Genomic DNA, 14,931 nt, shown 5'->3' with positions numbered 1-14,931 from the left:
TTTTTAATAAGAAGATTAACTATGTTTATTTAATAATTCTATTTGACATGAAAATATATTTCAATACACACCAGTAGATAGCATAGCAATCTTACTTTTTTTTTAATTAATTTTTTCTTCTTCTATTATTTTCAAAATAATCAGAATGTGTTGTCAAATTCTGGCAATTATATTTTTATTATTTCCAACATAAAATGGAATCAACTAAGTATATATTTTTTTCAGAAAGTTTATATAGAAAATATTTTTTTTCATTTATTTTAATCATAAAAATTTTCAATAAAATATGATATTGATATTTCTAAATCATTTGTACGTAAATGATAATATGAAATATATTTTAATAAATAAAAACGACATTTATTTTAAAAAAATATTTATTCAACTGCTCTTACTCGAATGCTTTCTTCTTGATTTTGAACTTTCCAATTTTCTGAAGGTCTATTTAATAAATCATGATTAACAGGTCCAATTAATGCACGTCCTACTCTAATATGTTTTTGATCAGGTTGCAAATATTTAGTAGCAACATGTATAAGTTGATCTTTAGTTACAGCTTTTAATCTCTCTCTTTGTTCTTGAATATCATCATCTGTTAAATTATATTTAAATTGAATCATTCCACGATTACTTGGAGAAACTGGTGCATCAAAATGTTGAAATATTCCTAATTTTGCTTCATCAATATCACTTTGGGATAATGATTGCTTTAATAAAAATTCATAAGTTTTTTCAAATAAATCTAAAGTACGAGTAGAATTAGGATCTCTGTAAGAATAAAAGGCAAAAATGCCATCTGATGATAATGTAGCACCACCACCATAAGCACCACCTTTTTCTCGAATTTCTGGATGTAAGTAAAGTGATGTAATCAATTTAGAAAGTACTCGTAAAGGTGCAAAATCTGGATTTGTATATGGTACAGTAAAAATTGTTTTAGCTGTATAATTTACAGAATATGGTAATACATAATGAATAGCTCTATCTCCTATTTCAAGATTTTGATCATGAGTAGAAGTATATATATCTTTAGGTGTGCCTTTTAATAAACTATAAAATTTAGTAATACTTTCTAATATCATGTCTTTGTTATTTTTACATAAATTTATTGCTGATCTCAAATATTGTTTATTTAGAATATAATCAGATATTTCTTGCATTTGGCTTAACACAGGACTTAAATCTGGCATTTGTGCTATTTTTTTCATATTTGAGACATATTGTAATCCTGATAAACTTTCCTTGTATTTAGTGACTGGTGAGACTAAACTAGCTGCACTACTCATTGCATAAGTATGTCCTAAATCTGCAATTCCATTAATCAAATCAACAGCATTAATTTTAACAAGTGTTGTAAATCTTTCAATATCAGACAATTGGACATTATTAAACAACTCTAACCATAATCTCCACATATCATTTATATTACGATCCAAACAATATGATTCTATTAATATTCCTTCTTCATATTGTAATAAATTATTTTTATGTTCAGCAATGTGATTCATAAAATTTAAACCTCCAGTTTTTAATCGAATCATTTGATCAAAGTTTCTATAATCATAATTTTTTGTACCCATTTTTGAAATGATATTATTAAAAAGTGGTAATAAAGGTTTTAATTCTTGTGCTAGATCTTGCGTATTAAGAATTCCTCGATAATAACAAACACCATTTGTTGGTTCAGTAGCTATTTGTAAAGGAACATCTATTACTTTTTTATTTTCTAATTTATATCGTTCTACATCTTCTTTTATATCTTCTATTTTTAAAGTTGGAAGAACATTTACATCTTCTTGTCTTTGTTGTTCTTCAAGAAGAATTTTACCATATATATAAATATGTTCTATTTCCTCTTTGGAAAGTTCTTTTAATTTAGATTCTAATAATTTTTGTTCAGCAATTGCTTTTTCATAATCATATTTTTCATATGGCAACATTGTTAATGTTAATCTATGATTATTATCCATAAGATATGTTTTCACTAATTCTTGAAGATATATGGGATTACTTTTTATTTCTTCTCGAAATTTTCTAATTGCATCATTAATTCTCATTGATTGAATAAGATCTCCATTATGATTCCACAATGGTGTTAAATTGAAAAGTAATTGCAATCCAAAATTGGAAGTTTGATGTTTTAATTGAAGCTCAATACTATGTAAAACAGCTTCAACATGATCCTCTATAAAACCTTCTTCAACAACTTTCTGTACAGTTTTATTAAAGACATCATCTATTTTTTCAAAATCTTCTGGTTTAGTACCAAGCAAACTCACAATAAACATGGTATCTTTACATTGAGAATCAAAACCTGTCATTGATCCAAAAGCAGTTCCCAATTTTGATTCTACTAAAGATTTATAAAATGCTGAATTTGGACCTCTTAACAAAAGTTGAGATAAAATATTGATTTCAAAAGTTTTTTGTACATCAGTGATGTCATTGCACAAATAACCAATAGCTATGCTACCTTGTCGACTAGGATCTGCAGCCATAGGATCTGATCTACACGTAACATGTTCTTTTCTTGGATTATCCCAACGTTTTTCTGAAGGAACTTCTGATATAGATGTATCAATATTATCCATTAAAAATAAATATCGCTCATTAATAAATTTTAAATGATTTTCTAAGGAAAAATTGCCATATGAATAAAAACGAGAGTTAGAAGGATGATAATAAGTTTGATGAAAATTAAGCAGATCAATATATTTTAAAGTAGGAATAACAAGAGGATCTCCACCAGAAATTACTGCATATGTATGACTAGGTAGAATATGGTTTAAAAATTTTTCAGCTAATATTGTCTGATTTTCATTAAAGACACCTTTCATTTCATTAAAAACTACTCCTTTAAAAATAATAGGTGAATTTTTATCATTAACATCTGCATGTTCTAATCTCCATCCTTCTTGTTTAAAATCAAGTTCTCTTAAATATGGTCTAAATACAGAATCCAGATACACTGATTGTAAATTTTGATAGTCTTTTAAATTTTGTGTAGAAAATGGATATATAGTATAATCAGGTCCTGTCATAGCATTCATAAATGTAGCTAATGATCTTCTTAACATTTTAAAGAATGGATCTCTACATGGATATCTTTCACTACCACAGAGAGTAGTATGTTCTAATATATGAGGTAAACCTGTAGAATCTTTTGGAGTTGTACGAAATCCAACTGAAAACACATTGTTACTATCATCTCTAGCTAAATGTAAATATTGTGCTCCAGTTCCCAAATGACTCAATCTCACTGCAGTTAGATATACTTCATCTATTTTTGCAATTTCATCTACTATAAAACCATTAATAATTTGTCCAGTCTTAAATTGATTAATGTAATTTTCTGTTACATTTCTATTGTATTTTGTAGCACTAAATGCTATATTTCTTTTTAAATAAAAATTATAATATTTTACATAACGTTTCAATCCAAATTGATATAAATAAAAATTTTTTGATGTACTCATCATTTTCAACTATATACGTTGAAAATTCAATATCTGCAAAAAATTAAGAATGTCAATCATTTATTACAATGAAAGATTTTTTAAAAATAATATCTTTGTAATATTCATCATATTATATCATATTAACCAAAATTAATATATAATATAAATATAATATAATATAATATAATATAATATAAATTTTATAAATTTATAAATTATTAAATTATTTTTAAAAAAATCTACAACATAATTTTTTATAACAATGAATATTAATGTAATGATTACAAATAATTATTAATATTAAACTATATATTTAATTAAATGATAATTATAATATAATTATAATATATATTAATAGCAAGATACTATTAATAGTAAAGTAACAATTCATGAAATATAATATATGATATATGAATTGATTATTTGTTTTGATATATATTATATTATATATCATATTATTATAATTTTATAATATGTATTATTAAATTACTGAAATATTTTTAATAAAAATCTTCATATTCAATTGATTATATTAAAAAACTGCCAATATAATTGTCAGAAAAAATTTTATTGTTGAAAAAATGAAAGAAAATAATATATCTTTTTTTAAAATAATAAATAATAAATAAAAATCCAATAATCCTATTATACGTATAATATTAACTAATGTCAGATAGTAGATTGTATCAAATAAAAAATAAGTTTTTAAATCGAAAGTCAAAATAAGAAGAAATAGAAAATTGAATAGAAATATAATTAAGTTTAAGTTAGCTTGAATTTATAATGTTTGAAAATTGTTTTAGATTTATCTATTCTATATTTTGGATGTTTTATATTCAAATATATATAATATATTCAAATAAGATATAAATTAATATTATATTTAGTTTTAATTAATTTAGATAAGTTTAGATTAAATTATGTTTTTGTAATATGAAAAAAAACTGTTTAAATTCATAAGAATTTAATATATATATAGTATTTATTAAAAAGAGAGAAGAGAGAATTTTTTTTAGAATTTTTAGTATTTAATGATTAATTTTTAGTATTAATGATAATTTTTAGTATTTAATGATGCTAATAATTTTTGATAATATTAATATATCAATTTTTCAACATTACCATTATTCACAATTAAATATAAATATAAATTAACTTCTCAAATTTTTATTACATATTTATAATAATTATTTATTTCTTATTTAATATAAAATATAATATAAAATACATGTATATGTATACAATATATATATATATATATATATATATATATATATATAGTAATTAGTGAAAAATAAAAAAATAATTACATTGAAAAGTTTATAAAATAAAAAAATAAATAATAAATTATGATTTACTAGTATATGATTGTAATTATGAAATTGATTAATACTACATACTTAATAATGAAATTAAATATAATATGGAAATAGTTAAATATAATATATGAAAAAAATTAATTAAAATTTTAACAATTTAATATTACGAAATCAATGAAATAATTCTACTTTCTATATTCTAATTTTACCTTTTATTTATATGTGAATTTTTAGATATTTATTCTTGATATTAGCTATAATTTTTCTTCTATTTGTTTCGATATCTCGATCATACATGAGTAACATAATTTATTAAAAATTATTATTGATATAACATTGTTATAATTTATATCATATAATATATAAACAATATTGTTTTATTTTAATATTCTTTTATTGAAAAAATATAAATAATTTTTCTTAAAATATTAATTTTAATGTGTTCACTAATCAATCGTATTATTTTACTTGATATTTTTAGAATCATAATATATAAATTAATAAGTATATTTATTCAATTATAAATATCTAATAAGAAATGTAATATTAAAGAAATAAAAAAGACAAAATTATAATATATTTTTTATAATTTAAAAATATATATATTTTTATTGTTAAATTTTAATTTTTGTAAAATAAAAAATTGTATAAATTTTTAATAATAAAATACATAATATATATATTTCAAAAATGTAAATTCATTCTGCTTTATAAGAAAAGAATCTACCAATGATTATTATTTTTAAAGAAATATGAATTCAATGAAAACGCAACTTAATGCATAGGAGAAAGCGGCATAAAGCGACGTACTCATAAGACAAAGCGCAAGATCTATGACGATTGAAGAACGCGCAAAGTGCTCGGATTTCCGTGCCTGATAGACCGTCCACAAATCTTACGATTTAAGTTCGTCATGGGTTGCGCATAAGTGCATTCCGTCAAAATGAACTATGCCAAAAAGAATGAATAAAATGTTGCACGTGAGATCGGTATGACGGATTTGTGGTTATTTTCATATTGTATGCGCTTCGGCGACTTGTCGGTTCGCGCGAGTGGAGGGTCTCGAATGGCGCTTATGTGTAATCACCGGGAGTGCAATGCTAACAAGTAGTCCAGCTGACTCTGACAAAATGGTAGGGTACTCGCGTTGTCCTACGGGAGGTGATAAATTTTTATATACATAATTGAAGCGCCTCCGCTGACGGGGTACGATGAGTACTGATAACCATGATCAAACGAAGCCCTGCGTCAGCAAACCATCCGCAAGAATCGAGCTTAATGCCGACGAAAGTGCGTTCGACGGCAGGCGAATTAAGAAGGAACGAACTGACGTTTCGCTTGAAAATGGTGATGGTAGCATCAGTACTGGCACTAATGATACTAATAAGCAAGTACAGTCGAGTCAGCGACCGGCTGCCGGCAGATTTTCAAACGGCTTCCACGACGACGACCTACTTCAAGATATCATCGCGGCCAAGTTCACGGCCCTGGCAAATCATAGCACAACTACTAAGTACGACAAAATTCGGCTCATGATCGAAGATAGCATCAGGTTAATTCAATTGTTCTTTTTCTTTCTCTTTTCTTTTTTTATTTTCTTCTTTTTCTCATTCTTTTCTATTCCTTTGCTTTTTCATTTTTTCATTTATTTTTCTTTTAATAAGTTTTAAAAATTTTTATTATAATTTGTATTTGTGAGAAATTAATAATAATAATAAACTTTATATTAAAACAAAATATTGTAAAAGTTTAAATTATTAGATTTTTGATGTATAATATACATAAATTGTTTTTTAACTAATTCGATTATTTTGCAATTTAGAGAGTTATTCAATTTAATTTATATATATTTTTATAATTATATATATATTTTTTATTAATAATTTATTTATTAGCAATTGTAAAATTAAAGTTATTTAATATATATTGTATCAAAACATATTTTTCTCAAAATATATGCTATGAAAACTATTTTTTTTATTTTTCCTTTATGATTATTAAAAGTTGTTTTAAATATTTTTTTGAACAATANTTTATTATTATCCATATTTAAAAATTAAAATTATATATATTTTAACATAGAATATAAACAAAATTTTATTTCAAATGATGATATACAACATAGAATTTTTCTTTTTAAGTAAAATATATTTTTTTATTTTTATTCATTCCAAGATATTAAAATTAAAAATTAATTTAAATAAATGTTTAATTGTCTTTATTTTATTATTGGAGAATTTATAATATTATGATTAAATAAAATATTTTATATAATAATTTTTATAATAATTTTTATATAAATCAAGTAGTTAAAAAAAAATATTATATATATCTTATATTAATATAAGAAAACATTTTTCTTTTAAATCTGTAATATATATTAAATATTTTTGCAGAATTATTAAAATAATTATAATAGCATTTGATATTTTATTATTTATGAAATTTGATATTTTTTTAATGAAATGTAATAATAAATTTAATTTAAATTTATATTAGAATGGTATTACAATGATATTATGGAATTGTCAATACTTCCATCAAAATCTAATAGTGATATATAAATATTAAAATATTGAACTTTTCTAATTTATATCTTAATTTATTTAATAGTAGAAAAATTTTTTGCATGTTTTTAACATTTTTAGGATTACTAATAATCCTTCATTTTAATATGACATCTATATCTTAAGTATTTAATTGCTCAAAATAAATAATAGATTATTTTTTGTTCAATTATATTAAAAATATGATAATATTTTGATTCAATTATTAACAAGTGTTTTTTTTAACAAATTGATATTAAAAAATCATCTGAAAAAACATATTTTACAAATAATTATATTCAAAACATGTTGAATAATTAATGTATTATATCTGAATCATTAAAAGTTAAAAAAAATCACAAATGTACAAATAAGAAAAAAATTAAGTGGAAGATGTTCATTTTGTCCTAAAGAAAAAGAGAAAAAAATGCATATTTTAAGTAAAAAAAACATTTTTATAAAGCATCAAATTGCAATTTATTCTAATTATATAATTGAAAATAATTAATAAATTAAAAAATATTAAAAACATTTATATAAAATAAATTATATTTTTTAATATAATAATAATAATAAATATAAAAATAAAATATATTTAAAAATAATAATAAATGAAATAATTAAAAATATTATAAAAGATATATTATAAGAAAATCATTAAAACATTTTATATTTTGATATTTTTTTTTTATGTAAAAATAAAATTATTATAATTATATAATATAATACTATAATTATCTTTTCTTAAAGAAAATGAAAAGGTTAAATCTTTAAATATTCAATAATATTTAAAATATTTATATTTTATCTTAGATTAGTTATAATCCATATATATATATATATATATTCCAAAATAGTTTCATTAGGATTAAAACTCTATAATAAAACATTTTTTTTATAAATTTATTAATAATAAAATATAATTGTATAAATTCTGATATAATATATGAAATAAAAATATTTTTTGTATAAATTTAAGAAATTGATTACTATATTTAAATTAAATAAATAATTTAGTAAAAGTAAAATTTAAATTATAGATTGAGAATTCTTTTTAACATTATTATTAACTACTTCTAAACAATATTTTTGTTATATCCTTATAAAATAAAATTTTTATATATAAATATAATGATAAATAAAGATATTATATATTTTTTATTTTCTACATATGCAATAACTATTATATTATATTATATTGTACTATACTAGATTTAATTTGAATTGTTTTTAAATATTTATAATTTTTTTCATATTGTAGAAATTTATGTTATATATTATTATTGTTCCAATGAATACATATTTGATTAAATATTAATACTAAATCATTCATTCATAATAGTTTTATTGTCTTTTATGTACAGTGATGAATCAAAAACACGTATTCAAGAAATCTTTTCACAAATTGAACAATTGAAAATAGAAGAAAAATTATTGTTGTACCTGAAGCTTCCATTATCATTGACTAATACTGGAGGAACTATTGATCCTTTGAGACAGCCATTAAATCCATTAGGAAATCGTTATGAAATTCATCAAACTATCATGTGGATTAAAACACATTTGGAAGAAGATCCAGATGTTTCTTTACCAAAACAAGAAGTTTATGATGAATATAAGTAAGTTATTTAAATTCAATATATTTTAAATGTTACTCTATAAATTTCAGAATCATTAAATTAAAGCTAATTTTGAATATTTCATAAAATATTTAATTCTGAAAATCTATTTTGTTTTTAATTTATTCTTAGTATGTATTGTATGCGAAATTCTATGAAACCTCTATCAACTGCTGATTTTGGCAAAGTTATGAAACAAGTATATCCAAGAGTTCGACCACGTCGACTAGGCACACGTGGAAATTCACGTTACTGTTATGCTGGAATGCGCAAAAGAGTTAAATTGGATTCTCCAACATTGCCTAACATATCTGGCACTCAAACTGTAAGATATATAAAGATATATAGAATATGAAATTATTTAAAAAATTATATATATATTCTATATTCTTATAGATATTTCTAAAAATAATATAATTTAAAACTAATTTAAAATATTAGAATGTAAACTAACATCTGTGAATCCTTTATGTTAAAATATTTATTAAAATAATGTTACTAATTTTTTTCTTGATTAAATACTTATTAATATATTTCAACATATAATATCTTTAGAGTAGATTGAAAATAAATTTAATTAAAAATAAATTTTTTATTTTAATTTATAAAATTATAAGATTATTTTAATTTATAAGATATTAACAATAACACAATAGAATATTATTATATTGCAAGATAATTATTACTTTAATATTATCATGAACATCTTTCTTTTAATTTTTTAAAGAATTTTTTCATAATATAAATTTTTTTATATTTTATGTTATTGAACTAATACATATTATATATTTTGTTATATCAAAATAGCTAATCTTTAAGAAATGAAAAAATTGAAATAAAAATTAAAATAAAATTGAAATTTATATAAAATCATTGCAATTTATTACTACTTGCATACAATCTGCAGAACTTAATTAATGATTTTATATATATATATTATATATTATATTATATATATATATATATATTAGAATTAATTCTAATTTAAAATTTTTTATTTCAAAATTTCTTAGGGTGATGAAGTAGATGAAAATATTACTGAAGAAATGTTGGGAGCTGCATCTACATTGATCAGAGAATGGGCAGAAAGTCTCTTAGGTTTGAAATTTCCAACTTTGAGTGCCTTAGCACGTCATCTTGTTGATAATGTGTATGTTGATACTCAATCTCTATCTGCTATATGCATATTATGTGCTTCAGGAAATTCTAATGCATCAACAAATAAAGGTTTGATGATTACAACATTTTTCAAGAATATTTTTACTGAATATATGTTAGAAATTATTTTATATGTTCAGAATCAAATACAGATATACGTGCAACACCTATAACTGGAAAATCTGGAAAGCTTAGAGAAGCACAATTACAATTGCAACGAAAACTACAACAGCGAGAACATATAAGGGATCAAAAACACTGTCATCTTGATGCTATTATACAGGTATATATTATACAAAATATTATGCAATGAGTAACATAAATATCAATTATAAGTAAATTAAATATATAAAGTATTTTTTAAATGAATTGAGAAAATAATATTAATAAACATAAACGATATCTTTGGAGAGTTGATTCTAGAAGCCAAAATAGAATATGCAAGCAAAAATGACAATAAATAATAACTGAAATAATTTTAATTGATATTTATAAATTATAAGCAATTTTAAGTTTATTTTAAATGAAGGAGGATAGTAGATTGTCTATAATGCTTATATTGCTTACTTAGCAAAATTCCTTAATAAAAAATTTATAATAAAATTTATAACGGCAAAAAACATTTTAAATATATAATATTTGAATACATTTATTATAGAACATAAAAATAATATAATGCATGTTATATCGCATATGATCATGAAAAAAATTTTTTAATAATATTTTAAAAACATTTGTTATTATATAAAGCAATTATATTATTATTAATGTAATTTATATTGTTTTACAACAAAATGTATTATAATTTATTAATTAAAAAAAAAACTTATATAAATTATGGTATCTATGATTATCATTATTTTATAATATTAAATTATATAGGATGCACCATAGATTGTATAGAGAAGATATATAGATTGTAAAGATAAATTTTTTTTCATTAAATTGTATTGATATTTTATATAATAAAAAAATATTTTTAAAATAAAAGGTGTTAAAAAATATCTTTTTCTTGATAATATATGATATAACATGCATTACATTATATTTATATTCTGTTATAAGAAATTTTGTCTTTAAAATGTTCTGAATTTTTTGCATTATAAATTTTTCATTGACAGAATCTTTTAAGCAAAACAGTATACTATCTAAGTTTTGCCACTTAAGTTCATTTAAGACAAACTAAAATTATTTATAACTTAATAAATAATATAACTTAATAAAATTATTTATAACTTAATAAATATATTCTTTAAAATTAATAAATAAATTCTAACTGATATTTTTGTATATGAATTTTTGTATATGAATTTTTGTGTTTGTTTTGATTTATTGACTTGTTTTGAAAAGTGATCTTTAAGTCTCACATATTCATTTTCATTTTATATTTTGTGCATATAATAAATATATTAAATAAAAGAAATGAATATTCTGTATATTTTTCAGAATCAGAATAAAGAGAAGACTGTTGATAATAAAACAGGGACAAATAAAGGAAGTAAGAAAACTAAATTCAATCAGTCATCTCAAGGTACAAATGTATCAAGTGGGCAGAATACATTAAATAAAATGAGTTCATCTGCTGTAATAAATCGGCAGAAGAAAATTCTTAAAGCTAGTAGTCAGCCATGTAACATCTCCCTGGAATCCAACTGTGATAATATAGTGGTACAATCAATTGAAGAAATACAGAATAATAGCAACCCTAGTGTAGTAATGACCAACTGCGTAAATAAACAGAGAGATATCAAACCTAAAAATTCCAGAAAGCGTGCCAATGTATTGAGTCAACCATCAGAAACAAGTCCTGAGAAACAAACAAAACTTACAGAACAGCAGATACAAGAGAATGTAGAGCATTCCAATATGTTGTTGCCTAAACTTACATCTATACAACGTCCCAGGAAGATTTCAGTAATACTAGCTGGTAATCTGAAGCCTACCAAGTGTAAAACAAATGAAGTTAATAATCAATCTATTAAAAACTGTGATAATGAATCAACATGTTCCAAAAGTTGTATAAAATTGAATGGTTGTCGTACTAGTTTTGAGTCTAGTTCAAGTGCAGAAGAATCTACAATTTTAACTAAAGATCAAATTCGATTATTGCAAGAAAATTCAAATCTTGCAGATAAAACTGAAAAACTTGGCTCTATTGATTCGGATGCTTTAGATGATTATTTGAATGGAGGTAACAACTCTCAAGAACAAGAGGAGGAATTATTACAGTATTTTCAACAAAGCAATTCATCGAGTTCAGATGTGGAAGCAAACACCATTACTATTGATGAACAAATATCAAGATCTGATAAAGTTTCTCAATTGAGATTAATATTACAACAGAATTTAAAAGGAGGAACTGTACATGCACCTGATGTATTACCTGCTACTATCATTAGACAAAATGTTGAAAAACGTGAAATTACTCAAAAACATAATTTAATATTACCAACTTTATTAAACCATTCGAATCAAAATAATACCAGACGTAGAGTTAGTTTTGAAACAAATGTTATAGAACATGTCCAAGATTCAAATACTATTACTAATACAGTTCCACAAAGTCCTAATACACGTCGTCGAATATTTAATTTTACACCAATATCGCCGGGCCCACATTCTCCTATTAATGGTCGTGCTTCCAAATCTAACTCTGCAAATGCCAGTCCATTTGTTTCACCACGAAATACACCTGTGCCACGTTCGAGAAGTAATTTGCAAGCAAGTAGTTCTAGAGCTCGTGTTCATAAATCTTTATCACGTTCAATATCTTGCAGTATGCCTTATACTAGTAAAAACGATACCTTTGTTGTTCCTACAAGTGGTCCGGAATTAGTTAGACAAACATCATCTACACCGCAATTACCGTTAATTTCTACTAAATCATCGGAAGTGCAAGTTGATAGTAATTCAACTCAAATTTCAGTTACAAAAAGAGAAGGACAAGGATCACAGTGTGCTGCATTTTTATCTTCTGATTTAGCACCTCAAAAGCAATTACTTATTAATTATCCAAGTCAGGAAAATTTGCAAGAAATTAAAAATGTTTATCAAAAAAATCAACCTGATCAAGAAATTAGTGAATTATTTCATAATAATAAACAATTTACCAATGAACTTTATAGATCACAATCAGTTCCATTACATAGAATGGTTAATCCTGCATTAATGTCACCTATTTCGACACAACATTGCTTATCGTCTTTTCAAAGTCAGAGTTTTAATCCATCTACAAACAGTTCTATAGCACCTACACCGGTACCTAGTGAATTCAATGATTTTGGATCAATGAGTCAATCAGAAGGACCCTCAACATATTTACTTGATGATGTTGATCCAAATTTTATATCGGATGATCAAAATTTCTTAATGAGTGATAAAGAAATTACACCTGAAAACATAACAAATATATTAAATATTTTAGATGAAGAAGGAACTCAGAGTTTGCAAATTATACCAGAGCAATCTACAGAAGAAGGATTAATGGAAAATAATTCAATAGTGCTAGATGGTTTACCAAATTCCAACTTAAACTTATCAGAAGAAGATATGTTAGATCCATCAAATGTACTTGATATTCCAGTAGGTGGAGCTTTACAGAAAATAATACAGTCACGCTCCTACCCTAATACACCATTACCTGTGCCAGTATCAACATATACACCATCTTATACGGAAGATAGTAATGGATCAAGATCATATCCTTCCACGCCATTGCATACTGTTCAATCACAAGAAACGTATCAGGAAACTAATGAACCTATGCTTTCAAGTCCTACTTTGAACTCTTTAAATTTGCACAATGAAACTGCTAATGAATCTACTTCTAACAGTTTGTGTAGAAATGTTGTGGATTTGCTTGAAGCTAATTTTCTTGGAGAAACTGATACTGAAACAAATGATTTAGATACACTTGGTAATTTTGATGGATTACAAGATGTTGATTCATTGACACCTTTGTTTAATGAAGTGACAGAGCCTAATCGTTGAAATATGCAAAATAAATACATGAATTATACAAAAATAATTCATGAATTTTTTGTGATTTTGTATAGTGATCTATCAAAAGTTGAGAAAATAATTTTTAAATTGTATGCATGACAACATTCTATAATGATAATAATACTTTGTATAAATATTCCATTTCAATATGCAAAGCATTATAGTGGCAGTATAAAATAATTAATGAACAAATCTCAGTGGTAATATCAAATAATTTATATCACAGTGATTATATAAAATTAACATAAAGTTAAATCAATTTAAGTTTTTATTAAAATAAATTTTATTTTGTTTATATTTATTAAATATGAATTTATCATTTGTAAGGATATTTATCAGGATATTTAAATTTTTATTATCTATATAATATATAATAAGAAAAATATTATCAGAATTAATTTATCTTTTTAATTGCAGTATTGTACAAATATAATAATGAAAGCAACATACTGGAAAATTCATATAAAAAAAATACTTTTAAAAATACTTTTAAAAAAGTTGACTACAAAATTATATGTAATTTTAATCTAATTACCACTACTATTTATAATTTAAAATGAAGAATTATATTCTTCTTAGATTTATATTGCTTATTTTTTTAAAGTAAAAAAAAGTCACTGTGATGCAAACATAAATTTCTGAACATTATATATATTTTGTCACTAATGAAACTAAAAAGTATAAATGTCTTCTTCAGTGAAGTTTTAGATATCTTTGGTGGAACATTAAGTTTACAAGTGTAAAAAATATGACAAAGAAATTGCTCAAATGGAGCGATTATCGCTGTGAAGTATTTGAGATTCGAATAAGTGGAAGTTGATTTTATATA

The 14,931-nt window shown here is 22.8% G+C and overlaps 2 protein-coding genes across 3 annotated transcripts; one reads left to right on the top strand and one right to left on the bottom strand.

The window, feature by feature from the left end:
* LOC122713567 (presequence protease, mitochondrial) lies at positions 1-5,132 on the bottom strand. The gene is made up of 2 exons (XM_043934144.1): positions 4,987-5,132; positions 1-3,509 (listed from the first exon to the last, which is right to left on the bottom strand). The coding sequence occupies exon 2, from the start codon at positions 3,477-3,479 to the stop codon at positions 378-380; it is 3,102 nt and encodes a 1,033-aa protein (XP_043790079.1). The 5' UTR covers positions 3,480-3,509; positions 4,987-5,132; the 3' UTR covers positions 1-377.
* Positions 5,133-5,624: 492 nt separating this feature from the next.
* Positions 5,625-14,277, top strand: LOC122713571 (DNA-binding protein RFX7). Of its 2 annotated transcripts, none has more exons than XM_043934147.1 (6): positions 5,625-6,329; positions 8,688-8,942; positions 9,075-9,267; positions 9,956-10,169; positions 10,253-10,383; positions 11,547-14,277. In XM_043934147.1, exons 1-6 carry the CDS (start codon positions 5,989-5,991, stop codon positions 14,088-14,090), a joined length of 3,678 nt encoding a protein of 1,225 aa, XP_043790082.1. In that variant the 5' UTR covers positions 5,625-5,988; the 3' UTR covers positions 14,091-14,277. The 2 variants fall into 2 exon arrangements, with proteins under 2 accessions (XP_043790082.1, XP_043790081.1); XM_043934146.1 differs by having other exon boundaries at positions 10,241-10,383.
* The last annotated feature ends 654 nt before the right edge of the window (positions 14,278-14,931 follow it).

The sequence above is a fragment of the Apis laboriosa genome, unplaced genomic scaffold, assembly GCF_014066325.1.
Source record: "Apis laboriosa isolate Shangri-la unplaced genomic scaffold, ASM1406632v1 scaffold25_cov139, whole genome shotgun sequence".
In the NCBI taxonomy this organism is placed as follows: Eukaryota; Metazoa; Arthropoda; class Insecta; order Hymenoptera; family Apidae; genus Apis; species Apis laboriosa.
The sequence above is the reverse complement of the archived record's forward strand: the minus strand, read 5'-3'. Positions and strand labels throughout refer to the sequence as shown.

Coding starts and splice junctions, on each gene's coding strand:
- LOC122713567 (XM_043934144.1), bottom strand. CDS start 3,479: ATGATGAGTACATCAAAAAATTTTTATTTATATCAATTTGGATTGAAA.
- LOC122713571 (XM_043934146.1), top strand. CDS start 5,989: ATGAGTACTGATAACCATGATCAAACGAAGCCCTGCGTCAGCAAACCA. Junction 6,330..8,687: donor ATGATCGAAGATAGCATCAG/GTTAATTCAATT, acceptor TTTTATGTACAG/TGATGAATCAAAAACACGTA. Junction 10,384..11,546: donor ATCTTGATGCTATTATACAG/GTATATATTATA, acceptor TATATTTTTCAG/AATCAGAATAAAGAGAAGAC.